Source organism: Sturnus vulgaris, chromosome Z (genome assembly GCF_052056855.1).
Source record: "Sturnus vulgaris isolate bStuVul1 chromosome Z, bStuVul1.hap1, whole genome shotgun sequence".
Lineage (NCBI taxonomy): Eukaryota > Metazoa > Chordata > Aves > Passeriformes > Sturnidae > Sturnus > Sturnus vulgaris.
This window is the reverse complement of record NC_142283.1, coordinates 13,212,453-13,237,269: the sequence shown is the minus strand read 5'-3', so window position 1 is coordinate 13,237,269 and position 24,817 is coordinate 13,212,453. Positions and strand designations below refer to the sequence as shown.

The following is a 24,817-nucleotide window of genomic DNA, read 5'->3' as shown; positions in this document are numbered from 1 at the left end:
TCATATTTATTTATGGACTATGGGAAAACTCAGTCATCCTAAAATTATTCAAGCAAAAGGAGTTACTCTGAACATAAATTCAGTATAAAGAGTTTTTTTTTATTTTGCTATTTTTAGTAATGGCTATTTATTTGCTCCCAATAGGTCTCTTTTGTGGCACATCTACCACCTCTTGGGATTGGAATTTACCAGCTTTTGGAGGATGAGAGTTCAGAAGCAGTTCTAACTGACTATAACATATATGTAAGGAATAGCAGACAGGAGAAGACAGATAGAGTTTTCAAGATAAAAGAGATGCAGCATTCTGTGGATAATATAATCTTAGAAAATGCATACATGAAACTGTGGTTTTCTGGAATGTCTGGATTACTGGAGGTATGTTATATTTTATTTCAAAACACTATGTTTTCCTTTTTTGTGATGCTTTGTTGAAACCTAACATGAACTTCTGTCCTTTTAGAAAATAAATACCAAAGAAGATGGTAAAAATCATCAAATGAAGGTGGAGTTTGCTTGGTATGGAACTACCAGTAACCGAGATAAAAGTGGAGCTTATCTCTTCTTACCAGATGGAGAGGCCAAGGTAAGCCTTCTGTTTGCCAAGAGATTCTAATCTTGAAATAACTCAAAGTTATACAGATTGGAAGAGCTAGTTGTCCCCAAAACTGAAATAAAAGCTGTATGGCTAGACATAATGACATGGGCTATTGAAACGATTGGCTGAAGTTCATACTTCCTAACCCTACATCAGAGTAAAAACACAATAGAGATTTGAAAATGTGGAAACTTAGAGAATATTTTTGAGTCCTAAAAAAACCTAAGATGCAATCCTTGCAAGAAATCCAGTGAGATTCATTATCAATAAGATAAACTCGTTTTTACCTTCTATGGTGAAAGTGTGTAGGACGTGCTGATTCATTTCTACATCTTCACTTTTCTGTTTTTCTTTTTTAATTGTGAATGAGTTGCTTCTGGTTCAGAGCTTTTTAAACTGATATAAGCATATTTAGTTCAGTATAGTAATTAAGATACTGATTCCCAATTGGTGAATATAAAGACAGAATAGCAAGGAACTGTTCTGATTTAGTTCTCTAGGGTTATCTGTATTTTTAGCTGTGTAATTATTGGAGACCCACAGCATTCTCCTATTAGTTTTCAGATTGGAAATTGAGAAATGGCAGCATTCTTACAGTGACTTAATTACCATATGGAGCCTACTACTTCCCTTTTGGAACTGGAATAGTGATATTTTAGAAGGCAAAAGATAAAATAATGAACATTTATGAAGCTAGCTATTTGGCAGCATATTTCTTCTGAGTTTCTCTTGTGAAAACTCAAGTTGCATACATAAGGCAAACTATGAGTTCTATGCTGACCATTTTAGGAAATATGCAAGAGTTATTGTTCTACTTTTTGGCGGGAGGGAAAGGTGTTTGGCTTTCTTTCTTTTTCTTTTCTTTTTCTTCTTTTCTTTTTCTATTTCCCCCTTTTATGTACGTAGATCAGTCTGGAAAGGACAGAACAGTTTCCTTTTCTTTTAGCAGTATTTCTTAGAAGCACACATTTTGAGGTCTGTGAGTTGACAGTTTTGAACTATTTAGAATATTTAGTTCCATAATTGTTTACTTCAGAGATGTTCATTTGGGTTCCCTTATCCTTCATTTTATATGCCATTTCATATTTCTTGATTTTATTATTGTTTTTATCTGTGAATACTTGAACAATATCACTTAGGATTTTTAAATTTAACCTTTCACTAGCTGTGTGGTCACACTTCCACTAATTTCATTTTATATTCTAATTCATCTTTTACTTATAAAAAGAATCACTAAATCTAGCAGTTATGTAATTTGCTTTATGAAAATAATCTGGACAAACTGAGGTAGCAAAATGGTATGGTTTAAACAGAAAAAGTCTGTGACATGTCTGCAAGCACAATTAGAAAAGAAAAATGAAATTAAAATGCATTTTAAGGTAACATTAAAAGGGTGCTGTTCAAATTTTGCAACATTCATACAATAGAAATGAAATTACTATACCTCTGAAAATTCTGCTTCATTAATATTATGCTTCACCATAAGGCTCATTTGGCTTGCATTTTAATAACACTAATTAAATAACACTAATTAAACACTAGAAATAATAGTGTTATTCTATAGTAGTTTCTAAACTGGTTTGAGCTAATGCTTTCTGTTTTAAAAGAAATGCCATCTGTTCAGGGTCCTTAGTGTGATGTGTATTGACTAACTTTTTAAGTCCTTGTGTGAACTGGCAATAAGATAGATGGCAGGCAATTTTCCTGATTTTTGGCTAGGTGTTTTGTTGTTTTTTTCTTACCTCCTTTACGCTATGTATTAGAGCAAAATTTGCAAAGAATAATTGCTCTTTATGTTGGGTTATTTTCCTTTGGTATGAGTAGACTTATATGTTTCCTTTGCCCTTGTTAACCGATTAATTTTTTGTCCGAGAAATATTTTTTACTTAATTTTCAGTTCCGCAATACTCAGAAATTATTTTTCTTCATCTGGTTTAATAATTTGTCTAGCCATAGTGCTAAATTACAACAGTGCAAAGTCCAGAACAGAGGCACAGAATGAGGGCTCCATCCTGTAGGTCTAGAGACATAGAACAGTCTTCATACCATGACTCTGTTTTTTCTCCAAAATCGAAACAAAAAGCAAGGCACCAGGGAAAAAGGCAGCATCTTAATTTTTTAAATGGCAGTGTCGTGTAACTGATTTGGAAGGAAGAGATTTCCTTGGGCCTCACAATAGAAATAAACAAAGTGTCCTGTATGTGAAAACAAAGCACATGTTTTATCTCCTGTGATTTTGTGAAGAATGTCCAGCTTGCTTTTTTGAACTTCTCTGGAAAAAAGCCCACAGTATTCAATAAGCTTTAAAACAGTTAAATGTCTGTATTTCTTCTGTGTATTCAAGACAAGTTGAAATGTGATGACTTCTTACTAGCCCTGCTTGGTATCAATAGGGAATAGAGCAAAGCAGTTTTTTCCAAAGCATCAGATGCTAAATGTTTGTGGGATCAATGTGAGTAGTTGATTTTTTTGTTTTACAAGTAACTTTTTCAGTATCAAAGTGGTGGTTTTTGGTACACTCAGACTAGGAAATGTTGATTCTCCCTCAGGCATCTAGCTCTGTGATTCTGTGTAGGTACTAGTTCCCCTAGGTGCTTATGTACTAACAGAATATATAAGAAAACAGATTCTTTTTTTTTTTTTTTTTTTGCAGGATATCTAGTGCTAGAGCTAAAATACATGATATTAGCTCAGTCTAATCTCAAACCCTGCCAAATAAGGGACAATCTGCTATTGAGAAACACCTTTTCCTGTAGGCTATGTAGTGAGATTTTTTTTTAAACTTTAGACTTACCTGAATCATTTCATCTGTGGTTGAAAACTTTCCCCTGGGCATATTTTTTTCAGCACCCAGACCAGCTCTGTGCTGTGCTACCAGAAGTTTCCTGACCACACAAAAATGGCTAGGAGTGCTTTACTTGTCTACAAGGGGAAAAGCTTGTTGCCCATGCTTCATGCCTCCAGGCTGCAATATGCTATGCCATTTTCTATATAAGCCAGTAAATATTGTGGTGAAAGCATATCTCCAGTTATTTCCACTCTTTGGCACCTGTTTTGATGTTAAGCATTGTAGTATACCCTACAGATCCACAAGGTGTTATTTTGTTCCAAATATTCTCCCTTAAAAATTCCTAGCTAGTTTCTCCCCAGGCCTCCTGCCCTCTATCTTTCCCAAGGAAGATTGTCTTATTTCTCTTGAACAGGAGTACAGAAAGATGATTTCTGAACTCTTTGACCCATAGTTCTGTTGTCTTGTTTCTGAAAAATACTGATTTCCAGGTTCAACAAAAGCCGTCTCACCAGACTGCTGGATCTCATACAATGGAATTCATTCCACTGGAGCTGAGGGGAACAGATAATACAGCAGCTTTTTATTTTAATTCTTTAGAAAGTGGAGTCTTCTGATTAACCACTGGATATGAAACCAAAATATTTTTATTCCAATTCAAGGTGTGAGTAATCACAGGTTACTTCATGCTGGAAGGTCCTTTAGTCCATGCTTTTTTACAAACCAGACTGAATAATGGATTGAGACAAGGACTTCAAGTTCTAGGATTATTACTTTTCTAAGCACTAAATATGGATTAGAAGGCTCCCCTGTTTTATCACTGCCATATTTTTACTTCTTTTTTCCTGCTTGCCCAATCAGGGAACATCAGTCATCCTTGAGAACTTGAGTATGCATCATATTGCCACTCCTTCCATCAGAAAGAACTTGTCTGATCCCCAGAACTATGATAGCATCTGCCTTTGTAAGCCACCTTCCTCCTCTGTGCCTTTTCTAGCACTGTGACTGAATGGGGGCTTGCAAATTCAATGCATGTCCGAGCAAAATTATGAATTATTACTTTTTAAAAAATTGATCAGTTTCAGGCAATATCTGTAAAATATCAGTTACTTTTCCAGCAGCTCATCTTTCTGTTTAGTTCAGAACAGTCTGTATGGTTACCTTGACCTTCAGAAGAAGAGCTGATTTGGCTACATGTGCAGCCTGGAGGCTCAGATGTGTGAACTTAATGTTTGTGGCAAATCCCAGAATCTACGAGTTGGTATATTAATTATTAATCTCATTTCAGCTTTCTGTGTATTTTGAAAGCTGTTGTCAATATCACACTCGTGTTTTGTACTAGAACACTCAATGGAAAAGAGTTCCTCCATACGTTTGGGTCTGTTTTTGTTTTTTGGGTTTTTTTTTGTGGTTTTTTTTTTTTTTTTTTTTTTTTTTTTTTTTTTTTTTTTTTAATTTTTGATTTTAGAAAATACTTCAGGTAGTTTTGTTCTAAAAAGTTCACAACATTTTATATTCCTGTGTCACTCATCCAGCATCTCTCCATTTTGCTGGCTAACTCCAGTGAGAGCCCAGCAAGAAATACTCTTACAAACTACAGAAGACCCTAAGATCTGTGTTACCTTGATAACAGAATACTTTGGGAGTCTGCTGTCTGTGTAAGTGGCATTCTCCTAGGTCACAGGCCATTGACTTGTCCTGATGACCTCAGGTTTTCTCAGTTTGTTTTCTGGGTTCCTTTAGGTGCTGTTTCAGTCTGTCTTTGCTAGCTTGAATATCTTCACGTTGCTCTATCCTGCAGGGAGGATTTTGAAGGGTTTGATTAATCCAACATTTGGTCAGTCATCCAGTTCCTCCTCTGTGAGATTTTTAACTTCTAGGAGCCATGTAGTCACAGATTAAATGAGTTTGTCTTCTCTGCCTATATGTGACAGAAAAGCAAATATCAATCTTTTCTGCCAGAAGGGGAGAATTCAGTCTACTCTTACGGATACTGTCAGTTTTTCATGGAAATAAGAGGTTCTAACCTAAGATCTGGTTTTCAAATTTTTTATCTCAGCGTATCATTTGATCTGTCATATGTACCCCCTGAATACCATATTCCTTCTGTATTTCTCACCTAGAAAATGGATTTTGCATGACAGATAGCATTTATCTGTCTTATTGACAAGATGAGATCCTAAGGAAGTATTCCATCATTTTTTCACGTAGACTATCAAGAAGTCCAAAACACTATTTTGAGTTTTTTTAATTGATTAACTGGATAAGATTTTCAGTAGGAAAAAGTCTTCTCTCCCTAAACCAAACAATCTTATCAAAGTGTAAGTAACTATAAATTTCTCTTCCAAACTCCTGTGCAAAATATTCCTGTAGTTGATAACTGCAGAGTTTCCTCTTGTAACTCTGGCAAAGCTTTTATTAAAGACTATTCTGAAGCTCTAAGAATAAATATATGAATAGAAAAGGTGGGTTTTTTTCCCTTTCAGTTTTTTCTTTTATACAATACTTCTTGAAATCTTCCCTGTAAGTATACGTACAGTTATATGCCCAAAGAATATTGGATATTTACCTGTACTTATTCTTCTCTAGTGTGTTTTGTCTGTATGTATGTAAGCTTGATGTCTGCTCTTAAAGTACATCTGATCTTTGGTGTCTGAAAGACCATGCTCTGTCCTTGTGTCCTTGCTATATACAGAAGTCAGACACTCACCCTCAGAGCTTTCTGCATTGATCCCTCTGAATAATGTGTTTTTCAGAGGGATGTAGTTTTTTTGAGTGAAGTTTTTATTTACAGCTGTTAAAGTAGTTGCATGTGTATTTTCATTTTTGGCTTGTACACTCAATATTTAATTCATTTTACCTTTACACCCATCCATTTATTTCCATCTGGTGCATACAGTTTAGTGTGGGATCAACTTTTATTTTTTAAAAAAGTCATTGCTTGCCTAGACAAGGCTCTAAATACCGTGGCAACATGGAAAAATAATTTTCTTCATCTCTTTGATTTGACTGTGTATATGCAAAATTTGTCCTAGTCTGTGGGAGCCATGAGTAGTAAGCCACTGTCCTTGCTGATATTTCATGATGATTCCCAGCCCTACCCTGCATTCCAGAGAGCTGCACTGGCACCTGTAGCTGCTTCTGATGAAGAAAAATCTTTCTCTTCTACTTTCAAAGGATATGCAAACTGTTCCACATGGCAGAGTAGGGGAGGCTTTCCTTGTGCAATGTGTACCACTGATGGAGGTAGTTAAACCACCTGCCCCAAATGTTGAAATTGTAGTATTTAATTATGGTTAGCAGTTATAATTTTGCTACTAAAAAAGCTTAATCCAGATGCAGTATCAATGCATTCATGTGCGTGTCTGTAGACTGTGTATTCATTAATCCTCATAAAACACTTGTGAGATATGTAATGAGGAAACCTAATTTGAGGTAAAGAAACTGTAAGACTCGAAGAGAAGTTGCTGAATTTCAGATTAGGAGTAATTTTTTAATCTCCAGTTTTTCAGATTTAAAAAATGCTATTTTAATATTTATTAAACACTTGAATTTATTGAGACTATATTTGTGCAAAACTTCCAAAATACTCACTCTGACTTTCTGTTTTCTTTTTGTAGCCTTATATTTTTACAGACCCACCTACCATAAGAGTTGCTCATGGAAAGATTTTTTCGGAAGTTGTTTGTTTTTTCCACCATGTGACACACACCATGCGGTTGTATAAAGTCCAGGGTAAGAGTTGTTAAAATCTGTCTCTCTCAGCAGTCACTTTACATCACCATGGTCCTGGATCCTACCTGCCTTTTTAATGTTTAAATGCACTTCTGCACTAGAGTTCATGAGACTGAAGTTGTGCTGACTCCAGTGCACTGTGATTCCTCTGAGTATCATGCTAGTCAGTAAGCTGGGACACTTAAAGTCTACAGGTTTGTTGGAGATACCTGTCCAGACTTTACTGACTCATCTGTATGCTGTAACTAGCTGTACATTTTGAAAGTCAGAAAAAAACCCAAAAACCAGAAATACCTTGGTGGTAATGTAAAAACACAGTTTCTTTCAGTTTCACATTTCCTGATGGAAGAACAAGATCTATCAATGGCCTTAATAGAGAAGTCTAGTTTATTTCACAACTTCAGGCTTTAGTTATTTATGACCTCCATTTGTATGTCCTTTATCTGCCTGGGAGAGCTCATGACAGAATTGTCTATGTCTGTTGAGAGACACCAGCAACAAACATCAACTTTTTGGCTCTTAGGACATAACATCATGCCAGTTTTCCTTTGTTTTCTTCAGTAAGGCTTTCAGTTGTTTGTTTCTCTACTGTTCAGCTACTGATTTCCAAGGAAATTCTAGGTAAATTCTAGTAATTTTGGAAACTCACTACCCTTCCAAACTTGATTGAATTGGTCACTGAAAAATGTAAAAGAAAGAGGAAATCATGGTGCAATTTCATACAATTATTTTCATATGGAAACATGACTTAGCATTTTAAGTTTGTCTTTCTGTAGTTACGGAAGATACATTTTCAGTTATTCATTATTTATATTTACTGGAATTATTCTGAAATAAGGAAGCACTGAAAAATGTTTTCAGTTGAAGGTAGTTGCATGTTTTCTTATTACCAATTACCAACTTTACTGTAGGAGTCAAAATTGTCTTAATGTTTTTTAAAATCTTATTTATCGTATTTAATTATTTTTCCTAAACAACTTCTAAAAAAAGAAAAGAAGTTATAATTACTTTGAAAGTCTTGCTTGCTCTTTTCCCTCTTTCTTTTAAGTTTCAAAAAATAGTATTGATATCATCTGTTTGATTTGTTTGTTTGTTTGTTTGTTGTTTTGGTGTTTTTTGTTTTAGTTCTAGTGTATTTCAATCTAGAACTAAAATTGATTCAGATGCTTTATTTCTGTGACATATGTACATTGACGTTTGAAGTTGCTGGAGTTTATACATATGCCAAAAGCTGGCCAGAATTCACTTGCTAGGTGATAGAGTAATTCTGGATCAAACATTAACTTGCACTCCTTAGGAACAGAAGCCGAGTTTGCATAGTAATCCATTGCTGAAAATCCTAAGGAAACAAAACATATATTCAAGACTGTGGTTTCTTTGCTTAATGTGACAAATATTTAAAATAATTTTAAATGAAAAAAGATAGCTTGAGGTCAAGAGGTACCAGGTTGCCAAGAATGTGGAAAGAAAGTTATGCTCCTGTGTGAGTTTTAGGAAATTAAAATTCTCAGCAAGGAGGGCACTTATATAGGAGGATATTTATTGTAGTGAAGGGGAGGGAAGTAGAAAAGCCTTTTTTTTTTTTTTCTTTTATTAGGGTGGGGTTATTATTTTAAGGTGGATTATTCTGTAGTACTCCTTTTTCTTTAATTTGCTACTAAATGCCTGCTAGAAGTATTTTACTTCCCTTTCACAGTTCACAGAAAATGAATAGCCAGTGAAAATCACTTGCTTGCCACTTCCTAACACTTAAATTTGTCTTTCCTTGTGAGTGTACCCTCTACTTTTTTCCTTTGGTTTTTCTGACAATTTTTAGATTCATCACAATGTTTAAATATATACACAATTACATGTGAAATGTGTACATGGGTAAGTCCTGTACCATGATTCTAGCTTTGACAAGGAAAAACGATGCAAAATTCATTTTATATATTGTCTGTTTGCTTTTTGGTGTGTTTTTATTTAAATTTCTTCAAGTGTTCTTTGTCAAAGTTTAAAATTTGTTAGCTTTGCATAATTGTTTTGATGAGGTCTATGTGTTAGGCTTTGTAAGAGGAGTTATTTATATAGCATTACCTCAATTAAAATAAGATATTTTGAAGTCTTTCTAGATACGTAAAATAACAAAGCGTGTGGAAAAAAATCAATATGTATATGTGTATAAAGCCAGTTTGATTTCAAATGAGGACTTGATCCCCTGTTGTAACCTACCTGCTTGCCAAGGGGTAGCAAGACTGATTGTGTGGCTAATCCTGGTGTTGGATAGCACTCCCAACTCCTACATCTGCTTTAGCAATTCTGGGAAAAAGTAGTTTTTACCACTTTTGGCTTTAAAATTCTGTTAATTTTGGGCAGAAAATACTCTGAGTTGATAACTCTGTTCAGTAATTGACCACTGAGTGATTTTGACTTCTGCTGCTATTAACATCTCTTTTTGATATTAGCATGATTTTGTTAATCTTTTTATCAGAAGCTTGTCATATTTTATTTTCTTCATAGTTGTATGTTTTTATTATCTCAAATTATGCAGTACCAAAATGATAACAGTCTAAACTAAAATACTGTATTCTTGTTAAAGGTACTCATGCTTTTAAATATTTGGAAAAAAATACTTGAAATATTTGGGTAATCTGTTACTGGGAGCATTAAAAGTAGTGTATAAATCCACATTTTCCAGACTAGGTTTGGGAAAATAGAAGTAATTAGCTGAACCAAGTGTTTTTAATTTAGCACTGAAGTTTAATAGCCATTAGTAAATGTTAACATTTTAACAGTTGCTGTATTTCTGCAGGTGGCATTCAGATTTTAAAACAGATGAGGAAACAAATACATATCTCTCTTCTGCTTGGTGCAATTCTTTTTCCAGTCATTAGTCCCATTAGACTACAGAAAGGGTAGAAGTGGTAATGCTGAATGATGGTATGATTCCACTCCAGACTGTGACTTGAACTGTTTGAAAAGGTCAGGTTATTATTAAAGGTATTTAATTTTCAGCACAAGGCACTGTAGAAAGAAAAAAATCTCACTTAACAACTTGTCTGAATTTTCAGACACCTAATCCTTCTTTTAATGAATACCAACCTTTCCCCTGGCAACAAAGTTTTGTGTCCTGCTTGTGGTTTTTCAGTTCAGATTTCTTAATTCCCTGTCCTTAAGGAAGATTCTTTCACCTTTGATGAAAGGAGCTGCTCACAGTTTCCTGCTTAGTTGAACAGTTCTATCAAGAAGCTGGTAACTTCATTCCTGTGTGGGAATGATGACATCTGCTTAAGAGTGAAGGGGAGAAGTGACTGACCAGGTCTTGTTCTAGCATATTTATTTAAATACAGCACTTAACTCTCCTGTTGCTGTGTGCTGTTTCCTACTGATTTACTGGAACCCACTTTGGTTCTTACCATGTATTGCTCCTGTTCAGTGCTCTCTTTCAGATTGTCTGTCCAGTTTGTACCAAATTAGAAATACTGCTCTATCATCTGTTACATAACTGAACTGTCTTCCAATATCTGGTTAGCTATAATAGAAAACAAAAACTGGATCACTGTATCCTGGGAACACGGTCATTCTCATACATGTGTCAATCACTTTTAGAGGTTTTTAATGTATCTTTTTCATGTAGGTTTGGAAGGTCAGTCTCTTGAAGTTTCCAATATTGTGGACATTAGAGGAGAATACAATCGTGAACTTGCAATGAGAATTTCATCTGACATAAACAGTCAAAATAGATTCTATAGTGATCTTAATGGATATCAGGTAATTGCTGTCTTCTGATTGTAGAATCTTAGGGTATCATGTTTTGACTGTCTAAATGTAAAGAGCTTATATTGAACAAACTCTCATGTTAAACTGCTCTAATCATTTAAAAGGAAAAATGCTTATAAAAAATATAACTGTTTTAAAATTTGATGTAGACCAGACTAAGAAGTAACTGTGTGCTTTTAAGGAGTTTGTTGAAAATTCCTTCATATTCTTTTTAAGAGAAGAAGTATAATACAGCAAGTTATGACAAGTCACCTCGTAATTGCTTGTATATGTGCATGCCTTCTTTCCCACTGCTTTGTTTATTTAGTTAAAACTCATTGGATAACATAGTGATAAGTATTTATAAGGGCCAGACCTAATGAACAGCTGCTTGCTGCTGGGTTGGAAAAAACCGATGTATTTTTGGATGTATTATGCTTTTTATACATCTAAGGAAAGGGCTATTGTCTTAGCTTGACTGTGCAGCACACACAAAAGAGAGAAAAATTCTTTTCCTTACCTTCCTTTCTTGCTAAAAATAGTTTTGCAAATACAGGGAGACCATGACTCCTGAGTAAAAGACTATTGGTCTTTCAGTTGCTGGTACTACTTCATTTTGCTGGAGACAGTGAATATTTAAACATGAAAATAATTTTAATACTACTACTCATTTGTCATGTACCATTCAAGAATTTCAACAGCATTTTGAATAAGTGCCCATTATAAACCAACAATTTCTTTTTTGCTACCTTAAATCTATTCACTGCTTGCTCTCTAGAGGAGAAGCATTTTTCTCTCATTTTATAACTGTGATTATTCCTTTTTGTAGGTTCTCTTTTTGTAGGTTCCCTTGATGAATCTTTCACTTTTTTTTTTTCATATTCTTTGATCTAAAAGTACATTGAAGTTACCATTTCCAAAGTGGTAATTTTAGCCACCAATTTCCAAAAAGTTAAATAATACAGTTGAGTGAATGCTTTCGTGACGGTTGCTCTTCCAAAGCACATGGGATAAATGTCTGAAAATGTCTTTGAAATTTAATTGCATAAAAAGAATGTATGTTTTTGAAGTTTGTGTTCATATTGCAGATCCAGCCTAGAGTGACGCTGAGTAAGTTGCCTCTTCAAGCAAATATCTATCCTATGACTACCATGGCTTATATCCAAGATGTTGGCGTTCGTTTGACACTTCATTCAGCTCAGTCTCTAGGTGTTGCAAGCTTAAAAAATGGTAAATATAAGATGATAGATATGACAAAGGGCTGTCCTTTATGATATTCTGAAATAATAGTTCATTTAAAGATTACTGTACTTACCTACTAGCATTTGAAGAGAGGAAATAAGTTTCTCCAGCTCTGAGAAGTTTTAGAATATGTCTGTAACAGAGGAGGAAGAGGTTGGTCCCACGTGAGATCCTGTCATCTTCAATAAAATTCTCTCTCAAACTAGAGGAAAAGGATTGTGAAAAAGACAGAAGGAGCAATTAATTGTCAGAACCAGCTATTTTTCACCCAAGAACTCTGGTGGAACTCAGGAATAAAATAGCTAACTAAAGGATTTATTCTTTTTTGTATGGCCCTGGTAGAAGAGGACTTTAGAAAGATGCTGATCATGTTTTTTGTTCTATTTGTTTTCTTAAGTGTAGACAGCATTAGTCTTCAGGTATAGGCAGCATAGTCCAACTTCTCTGTCAAGAAAAAACAACAGCAGCTTTTTTGAATATTAGTGTTAGTGAAATAAAGGATAACTATGACCCTAGGTAAGAGTGAACATACTTCTGAAGCAAAATGATACCTCACAAATTTAATGGAGTACTTTGACAGAGCTGATTAATATGTTGACAAGAACAATCAATCCATTTTAAGAATTCCAAAAGAGACACAGTCTTACTCCTTGGAGCAGAAAAGGGTATGATGAATGACCTGGAGGACTGGAAACAAAGGAACAGTTATTCAGTCTATCGGAATGGGGGAGGTATGCAAATAAAGCTACAGGTAGTGGGTAAAATAGTGCATATAATTCATAACTTAAGATGTTTAATTCCTTGCTGTAATATATATTGCCAGTTTAAATTTATATGGTTTTGAACAATAATGGAATGATTATTCTGAAGAGAAAGTAATCTGCACCAGAACGTACTTCCCAGTTCTTTTAAGAAAAATTCATAAGTGCCCTGTTCTGGCAAAAGGTGAATAGCATGCTGGATTGGTGGCAGCATTATCAAACCTAACTCACTTTAGGACAAGGAATTAACAGTGACCTATACAGAGATGCTTTAGTAAAACCACAATGGAAAATACCAGCCTTTTGTTCCAAGTCTACCAGATACAAGACCCAAATTGCATTTTTTCATGCCTCCCCTTGCTGGAAATCCGACTCCTATTATCCTGATCTTGTGAATGACCCTGACACAACACCGATGTTGTTATACACTCTTTAAATGGGTATGGAAGACTAAATTAGTCTGTAGTGGATCTGTTACCTGATAATAGTGTCGGTATTTGTCCTTTGACAATCGTAGTCTCTGCATCACAAAATAATGCACCATTTAAATCCAGACATTCCCACTCTCTGTCATCAAATTAAGAAAGTTAAGGCTAGCACCATTCGACATTTTGCAGTTAAGCATCAGGAAGAAACTGACCTTCTGTGAGCATTTGTTTCAAGTCTGTCAGAGGACATTATAGGTTTTCACCTACTCCAGTTAAATAAAAGAGCAACAGATGTATCCCATACCTGACATGACATTGATTTCTGTACTATTTCACCTTTTGACAAACTGTATTATGTCATTCAAGATACAACAACATCAAATATTTACTCTGTGCCCACTAAGAAAAAAAGGAGAATGTATTAATCAGATTTGTTATTATTAAATAATATTTCATTAAATTACTAAATTTGCTACCTTGTCCTGAAGGTTGGATTCCTCAAAATAGAGCAGAAGTGATGCTGAAGGTTCAGTGGTTGCTGAATATCATAGGCTCCATGACATTTTTTCTGAAGGCCTTTCAGGAGCTCAGAGGGATTGTGGAAGAAAATTCAAAAATCTTACCGTTTAGGCAAGCAACCCTCAGTAGCTGTGTGCTTGTGTCTGAGACATAGGTTTGTGTCAAGGCATAACCCACCATCTGACAGTTACATGAACAGCACCTTTGTTCAAAATAGCAAGGTTTTTTCTTACTCATTGTCAGCTGATTTCTGTCCTGGATAAACAAAATCTGTTTTTACTCAAGGGAAGGGAAGAGCAAGTATTTGAGAAAATCGGGTAAGTGTCTGTAGAACACTGAAGTATAAAAAAGTCTGCCTTAGTAAGCAGCCTTTTCTAGAAGATTAAATTGTGAACTTCTTATTCAGGATACAAGCACTTCAGTCTTCCAGTTTTATTTAGGAAACAAGTACACTTGTTTGAAGGTTCAGTGTGCAAAAAACATAACAGCCTTAATTACGTGCCCCAATCTGGTTTCCTTCTGGAGATAGACACTTGAAAAAAATGTGAACTTCATTGTCCAGGCCATATGTAATTTAACATCATGTGTAAAGAACTATTTTGAGTGGCTGTGCAGCAGTTCAGTATAAACTCAGAATTTCATACTCAGTGCTTATCCTTTGCAAATTTCTTTCCTACTCCCACAAGTGAGGTTATCCATAGAAGAAGTGATCATGAATATATATGTTAACATCTATTTTTCCTTCTGGCTTCAAATGTGAAACAAAAGAATGGAGTACAAGGTGAAGATAGTTCCTCTACAGAAGGTCTCTCATTACAGCTGCAGCTACCTGGGGGCGATTCTTATCTTGGATGTTTGATTGCCAAGTATCCTTGTTGCAAATAGTAGTTAATACTAATAATTTTTCATATGAAACTTTTTTATAAACTCTGAAAGTCAAAATTGCTGGACATTCTGCAGAAAGGCTTGTGAAAATTTTTTCAAAGGTTATACATACAGCCACAGTCCAGTGGTATTAACTATTTTTCATAATCAGTCCTAACAATATCGATCAGCCCTAACTCTTTTAAACTCAAGAGAAATGTTATTATTTTTTAAAAAAAGTTACATTTTAGGGCAGGTTATTTATGTTTAATAGAACCCTTACATATTCTTGATACTAGTATAATCCTCGTGTTGTTCTTTCAGGTCAGCTGGAAGTGATCATGGATCGTCGGCTGATGCAGGATGACAACCGTGGCCTTGGACAAGGTGTTCAAGATAACAAGATTACAGCTAATGTCTTCCGACTGCTGTTGGAAAGAAGACATGGAACAGATGTGGTACGAGTCACTGTAAGTTTTTTATGCCAATTAAGATGTAAATATTAATTTCTGTTGCTGCAGCAAAGAACTCAGTAAAGAAATTATTCCATGAGCTGTAGAACCAAGGAAATCTAGCTTCCAAAGGATTTTTGTCATCTTGCTTGCATATTCTGCTTGTAAAGACTTCATCTCTCACTATTCCTCACATAAATCCTGCAGTACCTACTTCCTCACTCGCACTTCAATATGAGTGGAGTAACATTGTGGAAGTCTCTTTTTCCTTTTAAAATTATTTTTTACTGAACAAGCTTTAAAAAGCTGCTAATTAGTGTGAGCTCTACTTCTTAACAATGTTAACTGAGTCTAAACAAAGGCTGACAAATTATTTCAGTCGAACAGGTAGAAAAAGAAAACCTCTTATAAATATAATTTTCTTAGGAAATAAGATTCAGGTGGAAATATTTAGAAGCCAAACATAAAAACCTTTTCAGTTTCTTATGATTCTAGGAAAGTTGAGACGATTTTGTTGTGGCTTTTTTTTTTATTCGCACATATCTCAGTTTGCCCTTTTGTATCTTAGTCTTTTGAATAGCCTCAATTTTCTTTCCATTCTTTGTATTTTCTTTTTTTTTAATAATAATTTTTGAGATGGACAAAATCATAAATACATCTTTGTACTGAGGCAGTAGAATCATGATGACAGTGCTGAGTATATTTTAAAACCATTGCATAGCTAAAGATGAGAGGTTGTATACCAAATTCCTAATGAATATGCAGATAAATTGGAATTAATTCTGGTTTATAATGGATATCATTAACCACTGTGAGAGGATGATAATATCAAGCTTAAAGCTAATTTTCACCATTTAATGATTGACAGTGGGGGTATTTTTTCAGGTTGTACATGTCATTATGATTTTCTAGTTCCTCATCATGTATAATGCAGGCTGCATATTAACTGCATTTTTCAGTGTGATGTGCAGCTACCCAAGCTGACTTGAGGTCAGCAGCAGTCTGACTGTGACAGCACAAGCATTGCACAGGTTAATCCATCCTCACAAGATGAAACCCACAGAGAGATCTATAGTGCCACCCAAAAATTTCTTAGTACCCAGGGTAATTTGTGTTGTATTAAATTAGAATGTGGACCTGGTAAGTAAGAATTATTGGACATGGAAATCTATGTTTACATTAGAAAGTAATTTGAAACAAGAGAAGCAGATCAAATCAGTTAGTGCCATAGTGCTTGCAGTGACATTGTGTGCAGCCTTGGTGCTTCCTGTAGAACCATAAAATAACTCACTAAAAGGTACCTCTGGAACTTTTCCAGTCCAGTCCCTGCTCAATGCAGTCTATTTTTGTGTCAGAACAGACATAGAAGGTTAGTAATCCATTCAGACCATAATCAAGATGTGATGGGTTAGTTCATGTTTGGTGCCATACCTCCAGGGGAGATCCTTGGTTACTTCCTTCTAAAAGGAAACTGGTCCACACACTCTGAGATTGCGCTGAAAAGTATCACAGTGTCCCCTAAAGTGGGATTGGCCACAAGTTCAAGTTCAGAGCAGCTGCTACTTCAGACCAAAACACTCCATTGGAAAACAGTTTGAAGTTACCTCAGTTAGAGTACAGGCAGCCTAAACAAGTATGGGATTTTCTAATTAGTGGAATATTTACTCATCTCAGCAGAACAGTGTAATTCTCTTTCTTTGTTAGAATCATCTTTCCTTCAGATTTGAAAGATTCTGTGTTAAGATACTGAGAATCTTTTAAAGGAGAAGGGGCAATCAAAAATTTCTGAGATGTTTTGGAAACCTGTGTTCCAGTGTCTTCCTTTCCCTATAACTCTTCATGCTGAGCTTATAAAGGTTTTAAATGGCTGCAGAGAGAGGCAATTGGTTCTTATACACTCTTGAAGGGACATCAAAGACAGTGGAATCATAATTGTGAGGGAGTAGGCACAGTCCAAGAGGTGCTGTTGTCCCAACTGATCCAATGTACACAAGCCCCAGGAGCCAAGCAAGATATTTTAAGGAAACATTCTCTTTCAGGTGTTGAATCTGGAACCCCTCTTTCATATATTTAGAATGTTCTAGAATTTTGTTTTTCTAAATGTATCCGAACATTCGTATCGTTTTTTCATTCATGTTACTATTTCAGTGTTAAATTAAGAGTTCTCTTTCTGTTTCACTGGATGTGCAATCATACCTTTTTTTTTAGCCCAGTTACTCAGAAGGTAGTTGCCATAATGGCTTAGAAATAACCATGTCAGAAAAAATTATGATGAAATTATACGCAGTTTCTATATGTAATCTGCTACAGTGTGACTCACACACTGACCCTGATTTTGTTGTCAAGCCCTATTTTATTACTGACTTCAGGAGCCACTGGAGGAGAAAGTTTTGGGCATTTGACATCTTTGACATTACAAGCTTTTCCTAATGTGTGTTCCAAAACATTTCATTCTATCTTTTCTCAAAAAGAATTCTGAGGAATAGGATGCTTTCTGCTCCTTATGAAACTTCCCCAAAAAAGGAGACTATGTGAAGTGTAACACGTGGAGTTCTTTAAAATTAGTTTTAAAAATTGTGCAACACTTGTGAAATTACAGTGGAGAGTTTTTCTTATCTTTTCTTTTCATTTATATCTCTCAAATACTTTTTTACTTTCCCAATCCCACTCTGAACAGTAAATTTTAATGTCAGGGTCAAACCACATGAATGTCCTGAAGTGTAAGACTCACATATCCAGTGGGTGGATAGAATGAAATTATTAATAATTACTGGTATACTCAGATAGTCTGTATTCTGATAGGTTCTTAATCCTAACACTACCTGGGTTTTGGCTCTTGAATTCTAACTCATCTAATAATTTATAAGTATTAATTCAGGTATTGTCTCTGCAAAAGACTTCAGATTGATGTGTTTAGCTGAAGATTTTTGGTTTTGTCTTTGTGGGGAGGGAAGAGGTGTTTGTATTCATATTTTCTTTTTGTTTGTTGTTGAGGTTTTTTCCCTTAAGATGGATACTAAAAGTTTATTCACAGTAACAGTATTGTTGGTTAAGTGAGCTGTGTTTGTAGTAAGAGCTGGGCAAATCTCGTTTAGCTTTACATTATACTCACCTCATTTATTGATAACTGTGTTTCTCAGGCTTCAGATAATTTTACGGTATTTTTTATATAATTTCTACATACATCTTTTTTTTCTACTAAATGTAACCAATCCTTCCTTTTCTCCTTGCAAACGTTATTCAGCTAATGTTCTATTCAGCTATATGTTCTAAGACTGTCTTCTCTTTCTTCAGATTTTTAACCAAGAACTAAATCAATGTAATTTTTAAATTGAAGGGATTAATATTTAGCTGAGTGGGAAGCTGAATACAGTTTATTAATACTTGTCAAAGCAGCAAATATTTCTGTCTTTTTGAAAATACAGACTACTTTATATTTATTATAAGTTTTGGAAAAATAAGCATTTATACGCTTTTATTTTCTGAATCATAGATTTCTGATCACTGTTTTCTACCATCATTGGGAACAGAATAAACTCTTGCCAATCTTCTGGGACAATCTAACATCAGATCTCTTCCACAAGCCTAGCATTGGGTATTTATTTAGGCATTAAGTCCCTCCTCCTGTGCCATTATTGAATAATATAAACACTAAGAATTAGAAGAGAAGAAATAAAATTGGCAGGAAAGGCTATAACTCAAGTATAAAGCACTTTTATGGCCAAGGAAACATGTCTGTCTGCTTTTCTGGTCACTTTCATCCCGCTGTATTGATGGCTGTGTACTTGTCAGCCTTAGTAATTGTGGTGATGTGCTTATGATCATGGTAACTAGATACTTTCTTTCCCATCTGCACTCTTCCATAGACCAGTGAGAAGATATTTTCCAAGTGATCTCTTTATAGAACATGATTTCTGTTATGGCACCTGGTTGAACATTAACTGTACTAAATACAGTCACTGAAGGAACAGTGATAAGTGGAACACTGGAACATTAGGTACTCCTGATACCATGAAAGGGAGAAAATTAGATTGTTCCTGGTATGAAACCCAGCAAGATGGATCAGCAGAAATTGCCTTAGACTAAGAAAATTCTGGTTTTTTGAATTTTTTTTTTTAACAAGAGGCTAGCTATGGGATGTGCAGTAGAACTGATACAGGAGGGGAAAGAGAAGGATTGAAGAGTAGCAAGTGGGAAAAGTAAGGGTAAGAGGGACATAAAGGGCTCTGATGAAGTCCAGTGCCTAATCACCACAGCCCATTCTGGATTATTGAATCTGATTTCTGCACAAGTACCCAGTCTTTTTCAAATCTGAGCAAGCCATTAGCCAGCTTCAGGTACGACTAGGAAACAAGCAGAATAAGAGGTGTGTGTGATGTGTGTGACAGCTACTGGAGAGAGATACACTAGTGGACTGAGGGACCAGTACAACTGGCTTCCAGCTGCTGGCAAGACCTGTATTTTCTGTGTATGCCTGTAAACAGCAAACTGTAAGCTGACAGGTCACAGGCCAGCTCCTGGAAGGAAGTGAAGTCTGACCTTGTAAGGAAGCTAAGATCCAGACCTGGATATCAGAAGGGCTTAAAGTCCACGCTGAGGTGTCAGTGGTCACTGAGGGTTCTTGTAAACCAAGAACATCAAGGTTTTGAACTCCAGACTTGGTCAGTTGGAAGGCACAATCAGGTTTGGGTTGTCTGTTCTACTTCTGTTACCCAAATGCTCTGCTTATGTGTCTCTGCTCACATGTATGGATGATATGTGTTTCCATACATGCCTAACAAATAATGCTCTGTCTTTCTCCTGCATGGTCTTGGAGGAACAGAACCACAGAAGGCTCCTATCTATCAGCCTGGAATGAGAGGAGTCTCCTCTTTTGGGAGACTACCAAATTTGGCTCTAGCAGACTGGGAAAAATTTCTCCTGTGGATGCAGATTTCCCTGGATTTGGTTACCTGCAACAATCCCAGGTTTGCCATGGGACTGCCACTGCAGTTTTAGTGCCAACTAAGCATCAGTACAGAAAATATGTGGTGATTTTAGAGTCATTGAGCCAGCACCCTGTCTTGTGGAAATTTTATGGTGCCTTAGAATTTTTATTCCTTCTATAATCAGCCTCCAGGAATCCTTTTCAGCTAGTGTGGCAGACATGCATTTCTAATGCATTTCCATTAACAATGACCAAGAGAGTTGATGGAAAATTTTCCATTCCCTGAGGTAAAGAGATGAAATCAGATTTACTCTGCTCTCATGAGTCACCTTTTGCTGGTCACTTTAGTAGCTATCAAAAGACCCTAAGCACTCCCGACCATAGTTCTCAATTAAAGGACTTGAAACCTATTGTAAAAAAAAAAAAAGAACCCAAAAAACAGCTTTGATGTGCAAAAATGCAACATAATTGATAGATTTTTAAAGTGTATAGAAACAATTCTAATCCTTATATTTATCTGCATTTTTGTCCCCCAGCATTTCAGGAAACTCAAATGCTCTGGTATAGCAGAAAATAATCTGGCATCGGTGTCCTTTTATACTGTCTTTTTATGATTCCAGAACATCTTTCTGTTCAGGACTCACATTTGTAACTGTTATTTCTTGTTGCAACTTACCCAGACTTTTCTTAAAGTCCAATTGGTCTAAGCTTCCATTTTTTACTGAGGTTACATGAATAGTGGTCTGCTGAAGATTTCTGTGCAGCTCTGAGGTCTTAGATGTTCTGAATCCCACTGCACAGAGGTCTTCCTATCACCTTATTTGATTTCCACACAAAATTCCCTCTGCAAACACCTGCCATTTTCAAAACTGCTTAAAATCTTGGTCACTGTTTTCTTTGACAGATGCATACATTAAACTTGCACCCTTGGACACTGAAAAGGAATTCTTCTTCAGCTCAGAAGAATTTGTCCAATTTATATCAATCATTAACTGCTAGTTGTTGTATTAGGGGTGTAAGACCCATTACCTTTCTTCTTTCTTTCTGAAAATCACTAGGAGTTGTTACAGGCATGCAAAAATCTAGTTCCAGGTATTAACTTCAGAGGGAGTGAATCATCCATCTCTGAAGGACTTTCAGAACTTGTCAGACTTTGATTATTCTTTTTGTATTACAGTGTGCAATTTTGAATGAATTTAAAGCAAGAACATCTGATTTTCACTTGGTGAAATAACAGCCAGGCAGTCTTGCATGCAAAGCCTGTAACTAGGTTGAAGCCATTTACTACTTGATGTCAATTTAATGAACTAGACTAGTGTCAGTCTGAAAGAAAACCTGAATTTTTCTTCTTAGTTGTGAGCCTTAGGGCAGCATGTGTATAGAAAATTGTGCAATTTTCACTCTCTTCCTGCTTAGAGACTGCACAAGTGGGGAGCCACTGTAGTTAGTGATTCAAGCTGTTTGAATTTGGTGAAAAATTTATGTAATTTTAAAGCTTAGACATCTGCCCTTACCTGTCACTTATTTTTGATGATGTTATTCACGTCATCAGTGATATTGTCAGCTGTCTCACCTATGAGCAGCCAAAAACAGTATTACAGAATCAGTTTCTCATATAGAAACAGCATCACATCAAGCATATTGATGGATTGTCAGTCTTTGAATTGTACTGAAAGAAACAAATTTTTTTCCCCGTATTTGTCTTTGGAATTCTTTGACTCACGTTCTTAATTGCTGTCAGTTGCTAGTTTATGGTTAGGATATTTGAAAATATTATCTCCATATGCTTTTGTAATAAAGATGCTTTGAAATGTGTTTTTGTTCCACAGTTTAGATTTTTCAGTCCAGAAGCATTCTCCTTTGAAGAGTGCTACCTGTTGGTTTTCTGAATCTGACAGAGAGATAGTTGATAAAAATTGTTTCCTGACACAACATGAAAGAGAATGAGAAACTTTGTTTTTCCAGCAATAATCAAGTGGTTTGGTATCAGACTATTTTAGTTTGCATCCCTTGTTTTAGCAGGCCCCGAATTCTACCTGTTTCCAGATTTTATTTGATTGTTCTTACACACTGAGTCAGCATCCACATTTCAGCATGTTAGATTAGGGAGTGTGGATGCCAGTGGGGTTTACTGTTATAATTAAGTTTTTTAAGTGACTTTGCCATTGCAGAGAACAGTCTAGAGGAGGAGAAAATAGTCAAGGTGATGTGATTTGATAAACTGTCTGCCTCGGTTTCCTTTCCGTAGTTTTATATGGGAAATGTTGGATTACTTGTCTATGTTGAAAAGTTCATTGGTTCTCCATTAACTAAATTGGTGTCCAATTATCAACTCCTTCAGCTTTACTTTCTTCTCTACAGAGTTTTCCATTACTTTCTTCTGTTCAATTACTAAATGATTTCTGAAGAGTGTAATTAGCATTTCCCCCCACTAATTAAGGACCTTAGTCACTTAATTTAAACTCTCACCATTAATCCCTCTGAGCCTTGGCTCAGAGTGACATTTTGCTCAGGAAGCAGAGCGGTGGCGGCCGCTCTGTCGGGGGACAGAGGAGCAGCAAGGCACCGCAGCCACCAGCTGGCTCACTGGAAAGGTGGGGCAGGCAAGCAGGACCACAGGGAAGAAAAGGCAAGGGAAGGGAGGAGGGTCAAGCTGACCCTCTGAGCAACCCCCTGATCCCTCCAAGAAACAAAAATGGGGTCCCTTTGTGTCACAGTTACCTGCTTTTTTGTGCTAAATAAAAGCCCGATTTCCCTGGCATTTTTCCCCCCATGCTTACAGGCATTTGCCCCACCGGCAAGTGGGGGTCACTCACAGCCCAGTCGGGGAAGCTTCTCTTCCCTGATCGGCTGTAAGGCAAATCCTCTCCAGGGACAGGGCTGCCAGTCCCTATAGGAATCCTTCACCTCATTTATAACATATGTTGAGACATAAATAAAAATCAGATTGGTCCCCCTCACCCATCTCTGGAAGTGTTCAAGGCCAGGTGTTTCAACTTGTTGCAAATTGTCATCTAATATTTTATTGGGTTATGATTTGTGTCTCCTCAAAACTGAAAATTTGGAATTGTTCACCTTATTTTTGATGACAAGGGAAGATCCTAAATGAGGATCCATTTATGTCTATTGCACAGCCATTCAAGGGGTTGTGTTTCAACACAGTTTCCAATTGGATAATTGTATATGGATGTACTGTAGCATGGTTAAAAAGGCAATATTTGCTTTGATTTGAGCTCATTAAGCCAGCACATCGTCATCTGGCATTCATCAGATTCTTGCCAGTACTTAAAGTTTGTAAGGCAGCCAGAGAAGCTTCATTCACACTTTGGGTGATAAATGCTGTCATGGAAATTGAGGAAATAATGTTGTTTTTGAGAGAGCAATACTTTAATTAGATGGAAACTGTGGGACTACATCTTCTGATGCAGTATCAGCAGAATACTGCTGAAAGCCATCCACATGGTGAAGGTGTGCATAGAGCAATAATTCTTACCATTACATTGTTTGTGTGTGCAAACCCTCCTCATCTCTCTTTCCAGACAGTCCTGTTTAAGTTCTGGATCACTAGACTTGAGGGGAAAGTTATACTCCAACCCTTGCATGATTGTGATGTACCCAGGGGGGAGTGTGGTTTGAAGAGTACCTTCTCAACCTTCTGTGAAAGCATTGTCTTCACCATGTTTGCAAGACCCTTTCTCCCTTGGTCTCCTGGCAGCTTCTGGCACCTTCTGTATGCTCCATTCCCATTGCTGTTACACAGATTCAGTGAATGACTGCACTTTTTCTGCTGGTGGAATCATCCAGAACTGACTGTTGTTCCAGATGTGAGAATACAAGAGTCAATATAAAATCTCCGCTTAAATCTTAATTACAAAGTGGATAATGTATAAAGACAATGTTCCTGCCTGTGATATCACATTTAGACACAGTGGAAGCAAAAATGAGCCAAGTTGAATCAGTTCTGGATCTAGCATTTGCCAGTCCTTCAAGGCTGTTCATTATTTATCTGCATTATTTTGTTTTTAGTGGTATAAAAGGATGAATAGATTATTTTTCTGATTCATGTGTGATTTGTAGGATATTTTAGAGGACCTCATGTTAAGTTCTCAGATGAAAGCAATCAGCTTACTTTACAGGGGAAAAAAAAGGTGAAAGATGAGAAAATAAATGGCAATTAAATGTTTTCACTGACTTTAGCACTTCTATGGCAACATAGTGAACAGTGTTCCTTTTGGAGTGAAAAAATGAACTCTTCTTTGAAAGAACATGGATCTGCACATTATCCACGTGTATGAAGAATGTATTCAGGCATTTGAATGGAAAACTTTTTTATTAAGCTATAGATAGAGCAAACTTGCTCATACTGTAACTAGAATAGAAGAAAATCGTAGCAATGAAGTCTACCAGTGATACTGAACTTTTCAAGGTAATGAAAAAAAAATCAAGGCTAAATTGAGGAATTAGAAGGCTCAATACTGATTAAAGATGCTGCAAAATGGCAGATAGAGTTCAATAAAAATAAATGCAATGAGACACATGGAGGAGCAATCCTCTAGAGCAATTCACTGTTATCATTTAGGGGTCATAATAGATTCTTAAAAATACTAAGCCTCAGTGCTTAGTAGATACCAAAGAGGCAGAGTGTTACTTATTACTAAGGAAAGCACCAAGAATAAAACAGAAATTACCATCTTGCACTGATTCAGGCACGGAATATTTTCGATTTCTTCACTGTCAGCTGCATTTTGTGCTACTGCAGAGAAATAAA

General features: G+C 36.0%; 1 protein-coding gene and 1 long non-coding RNA gene across 6 annotated transcripts in view; one reads left to right on the top strand and one right to left on the bottom strand.

Moving 5' to 3' along the window:
* Positions 1 to 14,003, bottom strand: part of LOC148219685 (uncharacterized) — a 68,947-nt gene extending 54,944 nt beyond the window's left edge. For 2 of the 4 annotated variants that reach the window (XR_015799663.1, XR_015799661.1), the window contains exons 1-2: positions 13,764 to 14,003; positions 12,172 to 12,300 (exon numbers count right to left, since the gene is read on the bottom strand). This is a non-coding gene — a long non-coding RNA (uncharacterized LOC148219685). The remainder of the gene's footprint in view (positions 1 to 12,171; positions 12,301 to 13,763) is intronic. The other 2 variants (XR_015799662.1, XR_015799660.1) reach the window with 2 other exon arrangements.
* The window catches only part of MAN2A1 (mannosidase alpha class 2A member 1), a 108,445-nt gene that overhangs the window by 74,390 nt on the left and 9,238 nt on the right, over positions 1 to 24,817 (top strand). The window contains exons 14-19 of one of the 2 annotated variants that reach the window (XM_014877305.2): positions 145 to 375; positions 461 to 583; positions 7,004 to 7,118; positions 10,735 to 10,868; positions 11,945 to 12,086; positions 14,995 to 15,128. In XM_014877305.2, the coding sequence (XP_014732791.2) occupies positions 145 to 375; positions 461 to 583; positions 7,004 to 7,118; positions 10,735 to 10,868; positions 11,945 to 12,086; positions 14,995 to 15,128 (879 nt within the window). Of the gene's footprint in view, positions 1 to 144; positions 376 to 460; positions 584 to 7,003; positions 7,119 to 10,734; positions 10,869 to 11,944; positions 12,087 to 14,994; positions 15,141 to 24,817 lie in introns of both variants that reach the window. The other variant, XM_014877304.2, reaches the window with a different exon arrangement.